The 15,897-nt window shown below is 36.0% G+C and overlaps 1 protein-coding gene across 9 annotated transcripts in view; it reads right to left on the bottom strand.

Annotated features, from left to right (window-relative positions):
• CSNK1G3 (casein kinase 1 gamma 3) overlaps positions 1-15,897 on the bottom strand; it is a 108,586-nt gene that overhangs the window by 52,901 nt on the left and 39,788 nt on the right. For all 9 annotated transcript variants that reach the window (XM_026507844.4, XM_026507846.4, XM_044387354.3 and 6 more), the window contains exons 3-4: positions 13,255-13,295; positions 8,712-8,781 (exon numbers count right to left, since the gene is read on the bottom strand). In XM_026507844.4, the coding sequence (XP_026363629.1) occupies positions 8,712-8,781; positions 13,255-13,295 (111 nt within the window). The remainder of the gene's footprint in view (positions 1-8,711; positions 8,782-13,254; positions 13,296-15,897) is intronic.

Here is a 15,897-nt window from a genome sequence, read left to right as displayed (position 1 = left end):
TTCTTAACCTTTAACATAAATGCTCACACTCTTAGCTCAGCAGTGCTCAACACCTGACCTGGAGACACATAGGGAGGGGCCCATGAGACCCTTTCAGGAGGTCAATGACATCAAAATTATTTGTAAAATAACACTAAGATGTCATTTACCTTTTTCACTCTCCTTCTCTCACAAGCAAACAAATTTTCCAGAGGTTACATGACATATGACATGGCAACGGACTGAACAAAGAAGAAGATAAGGAGAATCTAGCTGTTTTCTAGTAAGCCAGACATTAAAGAACTGGGCAAATTTGTAAAATAAAGATGCTTTTCTCACATTTTTTGATTTGGAAAATATGGGTTAGTTGTGATTTTAAAACATTAGTGTTATTTTAAAATGAATTAATATAGCAACATTTTTATATTTGTTTTAATTTCTCATATGGTAAATAAATATTGGTAGCTATAACTCACAACAACAAAAAGTCTCTGGGATCTTCAAAGTTTGAAGGGTAAAAAAGGATCCTGAGACCCAAAAGTTTGAGAATTGATGACCCAGCTGAACAGCAAGTTCCGATGTGAAAAAGCAGGTGCACTGAGTTCCAGACTTGGCCAACAGCGGCTCCATTAAATTCCAGCACCCACATTTAGTAAGAAAATTCTACCAATTAACCCCAAATAAAATAAAGCCACCCCACTGTAAAAAGAAGAAAAAAAAACAGTCCTTTCTGTGGTAATTCTATTTACACACTGAGATTATTCTAAATCTCAGAGAACATTAAAAAAATAACAATACCTACAAACAAGTATTGTTCATTATACTGAATACTACATGAATAAAAAAATATTGCATGAGGGGCGCCTGGGTGGCACAGCGGTTAAGCGCCTGCCTTCGGCTCAGGGCGTGATCCCGGCGTTATGGGATCGAGCCCCACATCAGGCTCCTCCACTATGAGCCTGCTTCTTCCTCTCCCGCTCCCCCTGCTTGTGTTCCCTCTCTCGCTGGCTGTCTCTATCTCTGTCAAATAAATAAATAAAATGCTTAAAAAAATATATTAAAAAATATATATACTGCATGAATACTGAATAAAATTATATTTGTTATGTAATGTTACATTAGTCATTATTCAGTTATTATCCTCTGGGCCTAATTAATTACGGAAAAAATAAATTCTCTGTATCATTTTTACCCCCAAGCTTCTAGTTTACAGATTTTCTTAAAATGAGCTACTTTAATATTTAAATCAAAAATAAAAATGAAATATGAAATCATCAAACTGTTTTTAATGGCTTTACACTTTTAATCTTCATATTATTACACAGAGAAATTTAAAAACGATGCTGCATTTTAGAAAATTAAATCGATCACCATTTAGTCCTACCCTATTCAAAGGTCTGGTTTTTTTAATTTAAGATGCTTATGTGATTAATTTCTCACTAAAAATACTATAATTACCACATCACATACAACTATTCCATATAAACCAAACTAAAACCACTAACAGTTAGCCCTTGCTTCTTAGATTGGTAACACATACCATTCTTTAAATGTATACATTCTCCATCAACTGTAAGGACTTTAACACAAAAACTTTGTATGCTTCTATCAAAAGCAGCAATATACATACATACTCACGTATAAATCAGTAAAAGTTCAGCAATGCATAACTGACAGAAATTCCCATACAGAGAGGCCTCTGTAAGGAATGAGAAATCGTACGTATACTTAAGAGGTCTTCTAAATGCAATTCAGCTAAGACAGAAAAGGGAACTCTCGGAAGCTGCTTCATCAACTGTTGGTTATCCGAGCTGAGATTAAGTCTACACTCATCACTGGCTCACCCATATACTTTTCTTTATTATGTTTGTTAATACCAAAATACAACAGGTGATATTCTAATTAGTTTATTCACTTCACTTTCATGGTTTTTACAATATTTTCTTTCAGTTTTCTCAAATAGACACTTTAAAAATGGACACAGAAAGAATGGAGTTTCTTAAATTTCTTCAACACAGAAAAACTCTAATCAGGCTTCTCAATGAACAAAAGGAAATTTAGATGTTAATAAATGGATATAGCCAGGTTTAAAAGCTTTGTACTATTACTCACAACCTTTCTTTAAAGTAAACAGTATGATCAAATTTCCATACATTATGGAATCACCAACACACATTTAGCTAGCAGACAAATTTGTCTTGAAAAGGATGTGAAAATGGAGGCATCTGTAAACCAGAGCAAAACACAGAGGCAACACCTAAATCCTGACTTTTTAACAAGGCACAAACCAAGAAGGCAGAGGGGTCAGAACAAGGCAGGGAGAGGAGCTCTTTTAACAGCTCCTGAAAGGCAATACTATGGAGAGGTATCATTTTAGAAAGAGCCACTGCTGCTATCAGCAAATTACTGTTTAGAACTACATAGTTCAGGGCACATCAAAAAGCCAAGGCACTCACTTAGAAACAACGATTTAACATACACATGGTCTCAAATGGTGTTTAACAGCACTTAGTTGCAGATTGCCAACAACAGTAATTTATAACAGGAAAAAGATTATTCTACTTCCTTCGGTAAGAATTTATGACAAAGAAAGGTTATTTTACTTTCTGTTAGAAAGATTATCAGCTAATAAAGAAATTCTGAGGAATAAATAAGGCAAAGTTTTCCCCAAGAGAGCCCATGAAAACCATGTGATGTGAAGAATTAACATAAAGAAGCAATATGCAGAATCACTGATCTTCAGAGAAAAATACCCCATAAATTTCAAAACATAGTCCATGCATTCTCATCAAGTATCAATAATTCAACTAAACTTATTTCAAGTAAATTAAAAAATGGATTATTCTAATAATTAAAACCTATGCTTCTCTAGAAAGTGATTATTTTTAGATGGCTGAACTTTACAGTTCAGTTAATTAGATAATTATCTGGCTATCTTCTCAGTTTATCATTTCCATTATTTTAAAAAATACGTATTATTGATTTTTTCCTTCTACTTCCAGATCCCTAAAATGAGGAATTAAATTTGCCCAATTAGAGAATAATACCAATGAAATAAGTTAAAACAAATAAAATTTTTGAAATGGTATGGCTATGCTTCTATGTCAGAAATGAAATGAACTAAAAATTTAATAACATAACAATCTTTATAATACTGACATATCAAACTTCCAACACCAATCACAGAAGTTAAAAGAAAAACTATAGGAAATTTTGGGAATTATATATCACAACTGCACATCCACTAAGAGAAAACAGTCTTGCTCATTTAAGAATTTACCATTTCAACCATCTACAAAGGAACTACAATTGTCAAGCATTCTGCTCAGTTTCAAGGATAAAAAGGCAAATATATCATTTCACCGCCCTCAAAGAATTCAAATGTTAGTGGAGAAGACAGACATAAGCAAATAATAATGTAATATAATATGATACAAGAAAACTAAAGATATATTCAAAATAATGTCAGGTCAAAGAAGAAGCATTTCTGGAGAGAAACAAAACAGTGTCAGGAAACGCATTGCAAAAGAGGTGACATTTACCTAGGGCCTGAAGAAAAGGAATTCACTGAGAGAGAAAGACACTCCACAAAGGAGAATACAGACAGATGAAAATGAGATCGTTTCAAGGAACAGTAAGTTGAGAGCAACCAAAAAGTGGATTAGTAGAAAGAGAAAGAAATTTGGATTTTATGCTAAACGGTATGACAGAACTTTGTGATCATCCCAGTTGGCAGAAATCAAAGGCAACTAACATTTTCAGCTGGAATGGGTGAGCCACTGATGGCACAAGATAATCCAAAAGAACAAACAGGTCTTTGGGAAGAGAGAAAAATCACTGGAAAAGTAAGGAGAAAAGAATGGAGGGAGCGAAATGCTAGGTATAAAGAATTTCTCATTCCACCAGGGACATACATACATGCATGACTAAATTTTAAGAATGGAGGAAAGAGATAAAGAATTGGAAGTAATCCTTTTTTAGACACCAATTTCATCTTTTTCCCCATCCCTCTGGTTTCAAAAAATTCTGGATCTTACGATGAAAGCCACATACTAAAAACAGAAGCAGGAAGCTAAAGAGAGCCGATACCTTACTCTGGAGCAGCTGTATCAACCCTACAATTGTCTGAGAACTCCTTGTTTATTTTTCCTCACAAAACATCCTTCACTTGTGTAAACTACTGCTGTCATGGCTTTTATTACTGACAAAGTCATTCGTGCCCAACGCCGTGGTCAGCGTGGTTTTGTCTCTGTTCCTCTTCCCCTGTCACGCTCTGTACTCTCCCCTGGGGGATCTCAGCCATTCCCTTAGCTGTAGAAACCACCTATGCGCTGATGACTCCCAAATCTAGATCTTCGTTTGACTCAGTAAATGTGCTGACTAGATGTGACAAAACAAGACTATTCAATACATTACATTTTCGCTACCACAGAAAGTGATCGTGGCATAAAACAGTATTCGAATCCTATGGAAAGCTAAACAGTAAGAGAGAAGCAGCCCCTCATCCATGTACTAAAGTTGTACAGTCCCACTGTCTGTATAGAACGGATTCAGTGAACAAATGAGAGAGAAAACAGGGATATTCTCAAGGCAGTTAGAGAAAGAGAACGAGAGACTTACGGATTTACAGGAGGTTCAAAACCCAGACAGGCAGAACTAGAGAAATTACATACGTTTTCACAGACAGCTCAATAAATAAATAATTCTGAATAAATCCACCTTTTAATTTTTGTTTTTATTATGGTCAGGCATACATGACATAAAATGTGTTATTTTAACCATTTGTAAGTATACAGGTCAGTGACATGAGGTAAATATTCACAATGCAGTGCAACCGTCACCACGACCCATCTCCAGAACTCTTTCATCACTTCATACAGAAACTCCATACCCATGAAATAATATTTTTCCATTTCCCTACCCCTCATGCCCTGGCAACCCCCATTCTGCTGCCTGTCTCTATGAATCTGACTACTCTAGATGCCTCAAATAAGTGGAATCACGTAGTATTTGTCCTTTTGTGACAGGCTTATTTTAGTTAGCAAAATGTTCTCGAGGCTCATGTATATTGTAGCATGTGTCCAAACTTTCCTTCTTTTCTAAGACTGAATAATATTACAGGGCGCCTGGGTGGCTCAGTCAGTTAAGCATCTGCCTTCAGCTCAGGTCACGATCCTAGAGTCCCAGGATCGAGTCCCACATCAGGCTCCCAGCTAAGCAGGGAGTCTGCTTCTCCCTCTGACCCTGCCCCTGCTCGTGCACTCTCTTTCTCTCTCTCTCAAATAAACAAAATCTTAAAAAAGAAAAAAAGGCTGATTAATATTTCATTGTATGTATAGATCACGTTTATCCATCCATCCACTGACGGACGCTTAGGTTGTTTCGACCTCTGGCTACTGCAAATCCTGCTGCTCTGAACACGGGTGTACAAATATCTGTTAGCGTGCAATCTTTGGGACAGATAACAAGAGGTGGGATTGCTGGATCAAATGATAATTCTATGTTTAATTTTTTTTGAGAAACTGTTTTCCATAATGTCTGCAGCTGTACCATTTTACATTCCCACCAGCAATGCACAAAGATCTATATTTTTCCACATTCATACCAACACTTGTTTATTGGTTGCTGGTTTGTTTTTCATTTGTTTGATATCAGCCATTCTATGGGTATGAAGTGGTATAGCTTTGTAGTTTTGATTTACATTTCCCTAATGATTACTGACACTGAGCATCTTTTCAGGTGCTTATGGGCCATCTGTATATATTTGGAGAAACGTCTATTCAAGCCCTTTCCCCACTTCTATGCAAGCCCTCTCCCCACTTTTGAAATGGACTGCCTGTATTCTTGTGGTCAAGTTTGAATTCACTAAATCGTCTGGATATTGATTAATTTTACCTATTTTTAAAGAGAACACTAACAAGCAAACTGCTACTTAAATAAAACTTAAAGTACCTTAAGAGAGTTATAAGTTAAATTACTTTGAACGGCTCATTTATGATTAAGAGCAGTTTGAAAATACAATCCTTTCAAGTATCAATTCCAAAATCAAACTTTTCTTTTTTTTGGTAGGCTCCGCGCCCACTGTGGGGCTTGAACTCTGGACCCTGAGATCTAGAGTCACATGCTGTACTGACTGAGCCAGCCAGCACCCCCAAAATCAAACTATTTTAAAATCATCAGTCCCTCCCCAAACAACTAAACTCTTGCTTTTCTACAAAGCTCACATGGGCACTCAAAAATGTTTTTAAAATTCATGATTGATAAAAAAAACTATGTAGTAACCTACATTCACATGATTCACATAAAATATTCAAAAACATTCACACTTTTGTCAGCTTCATGCAAAACCATTCATATTTCGATCTATGTAAATGCTATGCCATGGAGCACGGGGGAGCACTCTGACATATACAGACTGTCCTCTACATGGTGGGCCCTGTCACTGTGGAACACTGCAGCCCTAAGTCATTCAAGTGGTAAAGACATAGGCTTCATTTTTATTACTACTCTGACATAATTTTAAAAGTTAAAAAAGGCAAAGAATCTAATAATAAAATTAAGTGTACCTCTGGTATTCAATTCAATGACTCCCTAAACTCTAAACTGACTTATTCATTCTTCTCTAATTAAAGTGCTCAATTCTATTTTTCCAAATGATAGCTTTACTATGTAAGTAATGATCGATCTGTTGTCTGTATCTCCCCAGCATCCAATCTTCCTTCTGATTAACACCTCTGTTTCCCTACAGGCAACCACCTCGCCCCATTCTCAGTCCCAGAGTTTCAGGTAGCTTCTGAGATGAGCAAAAGATCTAAGTTTGTGCAATCAAATTCATAGCAATTAAAACAAGGAAAGGCATGGGACACAAAATAAGACAGTATGATTCACTCCTAGAACTTTTGCTAGAATTTTCAGGAAAGAAATGACATTATAATTGCTGAGTTAGGCTACTGGTAACCACCTCTGCCATCTCATAAAAATGGCAAATCAGAAAATGAAGCCTGCACACACACAGACACACAAAGGCAAAGCATAGAAACAAATTCAAGAATGTCCCTGATGGCAGTATTTGAAATCCTGGATACAACGTCTTATAAATAGGTCCTTTCTCTGAATTTCCAGTAGATGAGCCAATAAACTTTTTTTTTTTTTTTCCACTTAGTTTCTTAGGGCTTTCTATCACTTGCTAGTCCTAACTAATATGTACGGTTTCACATATAATTAGTTCTATTCCCCTATCCTTTAAATCTCAGTTGTCAGTGATAATTTTGATAACTCCTAGAGGGCTGTCTGTATCAGACTTAGATATGCATTATAAGAAGCCTACAGTGATAAAAAAAAAAAGCCTACAGTAATATAAAATGTCAACATATTGTCCCCACAGTGACCACTCATTTGAAAAGTATGCTATTAGAAAAAAAGAATGTGCAAAATTAATAATGCGTTAAGAAGTGCTCAGCTCTATCATCTAGAATGTAAACATGTGCTTCCAAAAAGATACATGAAAAAATTTCATTTTATTAAATCCAGGGAAACAAAATATCCCTATCTGATAAGAAACTACACATACAAAATCATTACAGTTAGCAGAACAGAAGTAAACAGAAAAAGTATAGCTGTGAGAGGCTTCCACGTAAAGGCAATGCAACATACTATAGGAAATTTTCTCGTTAGTTTTTTCCAATGGTAAAAAATATCCATTCTCACTAACTTTAGAGTTTACATAAAAATACACCTGCACTAAAAAAAAATTCACCTGTATTAACTTCCTACAGCCAATGTAATTACTGCATACTTGTAGCTTAAAACAGCAATTTATTTTGTCACAGATCTGGAGGCCAGAAATCTGAAGTCAGTCTCATTAAATTGAATCAAGGTGTTGGCAGGGGCATGTTTCCCCTGAAGGTTCTAAGGGAGAATCCTAGAAGCCTCTTTCAGATTTTCGTGACTGCCAGCATTCCCTGGGTATGGCTCTATCACTCCAATCTCTGCCTTTGTAGCCACTTTGCCTTCTCTTCTTCTGTGTATATAAAATATCCCTCTGCCTGTCTTTACAAAGATATTTGTGACTGTGTTTAGGAGATACTCAGATAACCAAGAATAATCTACCCATTGCAACATCCTTAACTTCATCATACCTGCAAAGGTAAATTTACAGGTTCCAAGGATTATGATATGGATATCTTTTACGGGACCATTCTTCAGCCTACCATTATGTCATAAGTCATTTCAGTAACTATAATATCCCAAAAGGCTAACTATAGAAGTCATTTGCATCTTGTATACTCAAATTGAATTTTTTTCACAATGTTCTCTATTCATATTAGCACCAACACAGTAAGCTCCAAAAACTGTCATCATTAATATAAAAAGAGGGATACTTGGGTGGCTTTAGTCGGTTAAGCATCTGCCTTTGGCTCAGGTCATGATCCCACAGTACTGGGATCAAGTCCTGCCATAGGGCTTCTTGCTCAGGAGGGAGCCTGCTTCTCCCTCTGCCTGCCCTCCTCTCTCTCTCTCTCCCTCTCTGACACATAAATAAATAAAATCTTTTTAAAATTTTTTAAAAATAAAATAAAATAAGAACATTAAGACATTAAGGAAATGTCTTGTCAGCATAGCCTTAAGAAGTGATTCGTTCCAACCAAATTTAAAATACTATTCTTTGAAACCAAAGAGTTACTATAACAATTTATTTTATTACAAATTTAAAAATTAATATAAGACTTTACCTCCAGATCCTAACTGCTTGTAGAATCTGTATTCCAAATGTAGCTGTGGTGCTCTGGATTTCATGGGCTCCTAATTAAAAAATAAACAAAAATAACAAAAAAATATTTAAATTATTAAAATTAAAATTATTAAAACATCACTAGGCCACAATCCCAAATGATATAAATCTTGGTGTCACCTCTTATATAATTTAATATTCTACTAGGCATCTTTCTCTAAGGTTAGATCCAAATAAAAATCAACTTTACATTTAATTGATATCAACTGATGCCATAAATGTACATAAGGTTAAATGCCTATTAGAAGAAGCAGTGAGGAAATCTATATGTTTGACTCTTTGACCCTGAAGAAAATTATACTCCGAACATTCATGACTAGGGAAAACAGTGGCCCTTACTCTTTCTCTTCCGCTCCCAAGGAATTCACCTCTGAACTGTGTATTTCTGATGTAAAGGTTCTAGGTTAAAGGAAGTCACAGACAAGTGAGAAAGAACAAAGATGAAAATACGAAAATTTTGACAGGAGCAAGATGTTTTTCAAATTTTTTTAACTAGGGTATAGCTTACAATAAAATACATAGTTCATAGCATTACATCCATGAGCTTAGTTAACGACATATACTTCCACAATTATCACTTCAAAAACCCTTTAGAACATTTCCATTATCCGTCCCTCAGAGGCAGTCACTTGTTGACTTCTAACACCTTTGGATGAGTTTCATCGGTTGGTGGATTTCATATAAATGACATTATACACTATAGGTTTTATATGTGTGTGTCCAGCTTTTTTCACTCAACATAATGTTTTTAAGATTTATATACACACACAAAGAAAACAACATAAACCAAAGCATCAGAGACTCTAGATATAAGAAATAAATAATGTGTGAAAATATCTGCAGAAAACAGGAAACTATTAACAAAGTAATAGGAAATCTGTACAAGATCCAGTAGGAAAGTATAACAAAGTAACAATATTTAAACAAAACCAATAGAACTTCAAAACTTTAAGACTTCAATAACTGAACTTGCAAACTCAGTCTGCCAGGAAAATAACACAATAGAAGAGACTTTGGAAACTGGAAGATATATGGGAAAATGTCTACAGAACTAGAAAATGATGTAGAATGCTTCCATAGAAATTATATGGAATGCATTATGAAAGAAGAAAAATGGAAAATACAGAAAAAAAAAAAAAAGATCAGAGACCTAGACAATACAATGAGAAAGTCCAACAGACATCTGATAAGAGTCTCAGGAGGACAGGAGGGAAAGAAGTGAGCAGAAGTAACGACTGAAAAAGTAATTGCTATGAATCTTCGACAACTGATGAAAGACAACAAACCACAGACTGAGGAGGAATGAGGATCCCAAACGAAAGAACTAACAACAAATCTATACCAAGACATATCATAATGAAAACTATAACCCATGACAAAGACTTCAGATAAGGAATGAGTGAAATCCCAGGGGAACAATTACAGTCATAAACATTATTGCAAGAGAAAACAATGAGCCTAGGTCTTGAGAGGCAGGATAGACTAGTTAAAAGCACAGACACTAAAACTACACTGTTTTGAGTTTGAATCCTAAATCTACTATGTACTAGCTGAGTGGCTTTGGCAAATTACTTAACCTTTTTGTACTTCTCAGTTTCCTCCTCTATAAAAGAGGAATAAAACGTCATCCTTCTCATTACGCATATATGCATATAATTATTTCTATTACATATGTATTTCTATTACATATATATATATATTTCTATTACATATATATATACACACACACACACACACATTGATACATATGACTTAAAACAGTGCCTTCCATACAGTAAGTGCTATAACATCTATAAATTCTTCACTTAACTCTAAAGAAGTACATAACCATAAAATGTAATGAAAGATGCCCACTTATGCAATCACCAGTGAAATTAAATACATAACTTATTCACTCACTAGAACTCCCTAGATAAAAACAGAAACTCAGATCTAATTTAGGTGAGTCAGTTCAGTTTGATTCCAGTACTTTACTTGCAGTAAAATTTTATTACACCACCATATAACAAAAGTCTAACAGGCTGACATTTTCATTATTCATGAACACCAGGTTATTAGATAAGTGCAAACAACAACAGATGAGGGTACCAGCTGAGGTCAGATTAATAAATTACCCAGAAAGAAACTATCAATCTGCACTAGGATAACATTAAATGGGAAAACCTTTCTAAGAGCAGAACTGAAAGTAGTCACTGAAATCTGCTCTGTGAACAACCATGTTATCAAAATGCCCCTATTTGTACCAAAATATAGAAATCAGATGGCACTGAAAGTAGACAGACATAACATTTTCAAGAGAATACTTTTCAGGCAGGTGCTGAACAAAATTATATGTTAAAAACATACAATACATACAAACAAGAAAATATATAAGGAAATTTTATACATATTTTATATACAAAAATATTTAATAAACTAAGTACCAAACTATGGTCCAATAGTTTGTGTGAAAGTCTTCTGTCCTACCAATCTATCTTTGGATGAATTCAAGGCAAAGGTGACTCCCCCATACTTAAACCTCAAAATACTAGACACAGATCCAAAAAATTTGGCAGTTTCACCAAAAAAACACAATTATTAAATGTAGTACTGATCACTGTGCTTTGTAAGAAGGGGCAAATCAGAGCAGAGGGAGACTGTCCCAAAAAACAGAAGGAAAACAGTAACTAAGGGGAGAGTGATACGGCATGAAGATAAACTAAAAAGAGTTGTACACACGTGTGTGTATATATAAGACTGAAAGATAACATACTAAACATTTACTAAGGCATCAATGGTGCCAGCAGGGTAATCAAGTCCCAAATCTGAGAACAAGACCTAAGGGTCACCAATTAATAACTGAAACAGACACGGCCAGGTCAGCCTAAAGCAGTGGCTCTTGCTTTGACCCCGTGGTTGATATGCCTCAGCCTGTCAGTTCAACAACACTCCCGGGCTCCCATGAGTGGAGCTGCTCACTGCGGGCTGCTAGAGCAGTAACACAGAATGGGGGCATTGCCACAGTCCTCCCTGCGTGCCACCCCCACTCCCAACACCATGCAATGTCTAGATCCTAGACCGCTGGCCTAGAACATGGAAAAAGGAAGAATTCCAAAGAAATGAAAGTCAGCAATGCCCTTTCAGACACTGTCCAATGCCTGCAAACTCAGCCCTCCTATAGTGATTCATACAAACTACCGCCCCTTGCTCTGATTTCATGCTCAGGAGAGAACCTTGTCATTTTAACTTGCTTTCTGTGCAGATCAGCCTACAGAAAGCAAACATGTTTATACTGATTCGGGCATTCGGGACATGTAATAGTAAAATATCTCATTTTAAATTAGAAGTTAATGCTTCCAAATATTTACATCTCTGAGAGCTTGACTGATTATGTGAACTGAATGGTTACTGTAAATGCACCTTTAATTGCCAGTGACAATCTTAAGACATGACCTAACCAGATTTGCCAGGGTAAAGCCAAGGAGCAGACCTTAAAACTAAGGGGAACTCATCCAGGCAAAAGCCAGTCCCAAACTACAGGTCAGCCAGCCAGTCTCTCCTGCTGGAGTCACACCCTACTGTGTATCTTTACTTCCCGGTGAAAACAAACAGCGAAACTTGGTCTGCAATCACAAAGACACTTAAAATTAAGTAGTACAGTTTTCTATCTCATCCTGAAAATTTTTCTATTTCTTTCTGTTGCCTCTTCTCCTAATAGTCTCTCCTTATATATTAATCTCACATTATCCTAATAACAGTGGTTATTTTGGCAGAAGCAAGATTGACAATGGCAAGCAGACTGGAAAAACCAAGCCATGCTTAACCTCAGGGAAACCTGGCTGGCAAACCAGAGAGAAAAGTTGTGCCTGAAGAAAGTTAGGTCTCATAAAAATTCCCAGATCCCAATTCCTCCAGATAAGAGCCGCCTTCCAGCTGTCATTGTTGGCACAGTGAGGACTACAGAAAGGTCCCATGGGAGTTTGCTTTCCCTGCTATCCTCCACTCACATCAATAATTTCTGAATCCCTGAAGGTCAAACAAGAGCCAGCATTACCACATAAAAAATATCAGTAGAAAAAGAGATTTTGGAAGCTACCTGGAAATATATTTTCCAAGAACGTAATCCTAGATACTAAGGACACTTTTGTCCAAATGCTGGAATCATTAAGAGAAATTTTGCTTTCTAGTTTTTCAGTAGTTAAAAATGCCAATGTGCCAGCTTCTTTAAATGAAAAATTGTGCCAAAACTCGAAAATGAAATTCTGTAATGCTATCAAAGGGATGGAGTTTTAGTGGCACAGAGAGACACAGACATCTACACATTATCACATACTTGAGGGTGTGCTGATGCTCACAGCTTAACAACAAAAACCCCAGTTATGCATATCACCTTCCCAATAAACACTCCAATTATCAATGATATGAAAACAGACAAGTAATTAAAATAGAAGCTAATCACCAAAGACAAAACAGGAAAATAAGGAAAATTAGAAACATGAACTTACCAGTTTAATTGCCACATATTCATTTGTATATAAATTTTTCCCTTGAAAAAGAAAGAAAAAATGTCAGATTCTACCAATAATTAATTTTTAAAGATATATTATTTAAAACTCTACTCTGGGTGGAAAAAAATAAAGCATAGAATATATTTAAATAAAGCAAAGGCCGGGGGGGGGGGGGCGGAACCTGGGTGGCTTAGTTGGTGAAGCATCCAACTCTTGAGGGTCCTGTGATCTTGCTCTGCCTTGGGCTCCTTGCTCAGCGGGGGTCTCCTTGAGATTCTCCCTCTCCCTCCCCCTCTGCACCTCCTCCCATGCATGCACACGCATGCTCTTTCTCTCGCTCTCTCTCTCAAATAAATCTTTAAATAAAGCGAAGGTCTTTGCTTCCAACAATGTAGCAAAAACCTCAATGACAAGGAAATCTTTAAAATACAGCAATTCAATGACATACTTAGCATTTCACCTGGATTCGGAGTAGAAGGTGATACTAATAAGTACATGAGCCCACTAAAAAAATGGAAAGATTATTTTGCTGGAATACTGCACACAACTCAGAAAGTAAATCAACAAACACATGCTAAAATAAATCTCAAAAACAGAACTCCTATACAAAAACAGAAATACAAAACTCCTTTCCCAGTCACTGCCTCATTTTAAAGCCTTCATTATTATGAGATACAATCTCATTAGAGCTCATATGTAAGCTAGTAAATATATTAACACACAGAAAAAATTTGGAATATATTAAAAATAAAGAAACATTCAATACTTGGCTCTGACAAACTAGTTAAATACTTTGAGGGGAACAAGAGTTATTAACACCTTACCTTATAACCAAATTAAATTGTGAGTATTTTAAAATGTAGATATACACCATAAAACAAGAAAAAATATCACCCAATATGTAGAAGGCTTTCTGAGCATTTTAAAAAGGTGGAAAAAGTTAAGATTTTATACAGACTGGAAAGCATAAAATATGTTAAACCTCTGTATGTTGAAAAAAATTTACCATATACAAAGAACAGGTAAATAACAAACCAAAAGCAAAAAAAAAGACTTAATATCTTTGATACATAAATTAATGTGTTATATATAAGCTAGACACAGATCTACAAATAGGAAAAAGGCAAGCCTTACCACCAATACATATAAAGATAAAGGATGTGATTTTTTACCATAATACCCCTAACTTCCTTTTCTACAGTAGCTAATGAATGGCCGTAAAACTAGGCAAAATTTCACTGTCAGAAACGCACAGCAGTGTTTATTCATACAAATACAGTAATACTCTTCTGAATTTTGCCCTTATTTTATAAAAATGAATGGCAAAAAAGATTAAAAAAACCATTAGAGCTAGCACAGGGATGAAATTCATAGCAGTGTACATTTAGGTATTCGTTGATCCCATAATACCAAAAAAAAAACAAAAACAAAAAACAAAACCGTAAAAATCATACCAGAAAACATATCATATTTTTAGTCAATTTGTTCAACACTTAGATGTGCTTTCATTTACACTTTCAAGAATGCAGTATGCATGAAACTGCAGGCTTCCTCGAGTAAGCACAGAGTGAATCATTTAATGATACCATGAGGAACTTCATCTTCAGGAACTGGTGTCTCACAAAGGAATAATTCTGTTTTGAGCTCAAAGACAGAATTTGTATTCCCTCAAGACATTATCATCTTTTCACAACTACTATACATATGATGCTTAGTCACAGGTACCCAAGGAATAATATCCACAGGACAAGAAATGAGGTTAAGCACAAAGTCCACAGAACCAAACTATACCAAATTCTTCTACGAGTACTGTTTTTACTGGCATTTATAGGCTCAAATGTCTACTTTTAGGTCAGAGCAGAAAGCACTAAATCCTTAAAGCATCCTCTTTTTTTTGAACATTAAAGATTTTGCTGAACTCTGAGCATTATCTTTTTAAACATGAACAATGATGAAACAATACTACCAATGCATTTGTGTGACCTAACACAGGCACAGACTCACACACTTGGCTTTTAATCAATGTTTGTTTTATGCATGAACAAACAAATGACGCACAAAGTATCTCTTTGCGTGTATAATGTGAGTGGGAGGGAGGGAGTGCATGTGTAGAGGGAATCCAGTTAAGACAGGGCTCCAAGCAGACTGGTTCCAATTAACTGATGTTTTAATCCAATTTCAAAGGACATTCCTGGTAAAGCTTTGTGCTATGAACTTGAAAAGATGGTTTTACCAACTTGGTGATATTTGGGTGGTAATTATTAAGACAAGTATGTTCTACAGAAACTATGTATATGTTTCCAGCAGGAATTACTAGTTGCCCACCAATAGCAAAGCCCCCATTCTATAATAAGAGAATGACTCAATTTTTAAGTGGCTGTCCAGCTAGAGACTACATTTCCAGCCTCTCTTTCAGCTTGGTGTGGCCGTGGGATTAAGTTCCAGATATGAGCGCACGTAAGTTTCGTCACTCCTCACTTCCAGAAATGAACGTGTACTCTTCTCGCCCATTTTCCCCTTCTGGCTGGCTGGCTGGCTGGCCGGCCGGCTGGGAGACAGCAACCAAAGGAACAATCTCCTTATACACAGAGACTGAAGCCATATACTAAGGATGCCGAGGTGCCCTGACAGCCCAGAGGG

This window comes from Ursus arctos, unplaced genomic scaffold, assembly GCF_023065955.2.
Source record: "Ursus arctos isolate Adak ecotype North America unplaced genomic scaffold, UrsArc2.0 scaffold_5, whole genome shotgun sequence".
Taxonomy (NCBI): Eukaryota; Metazoa; Chordata; class Mammalia; order Carnivora; family Ursidae; genus Ursus; species Ursus arctos.
Note: the sequence above shows the minus strand (reverse complement) of the source record. Positions and strands in the feature narration are given on the sequence as shown.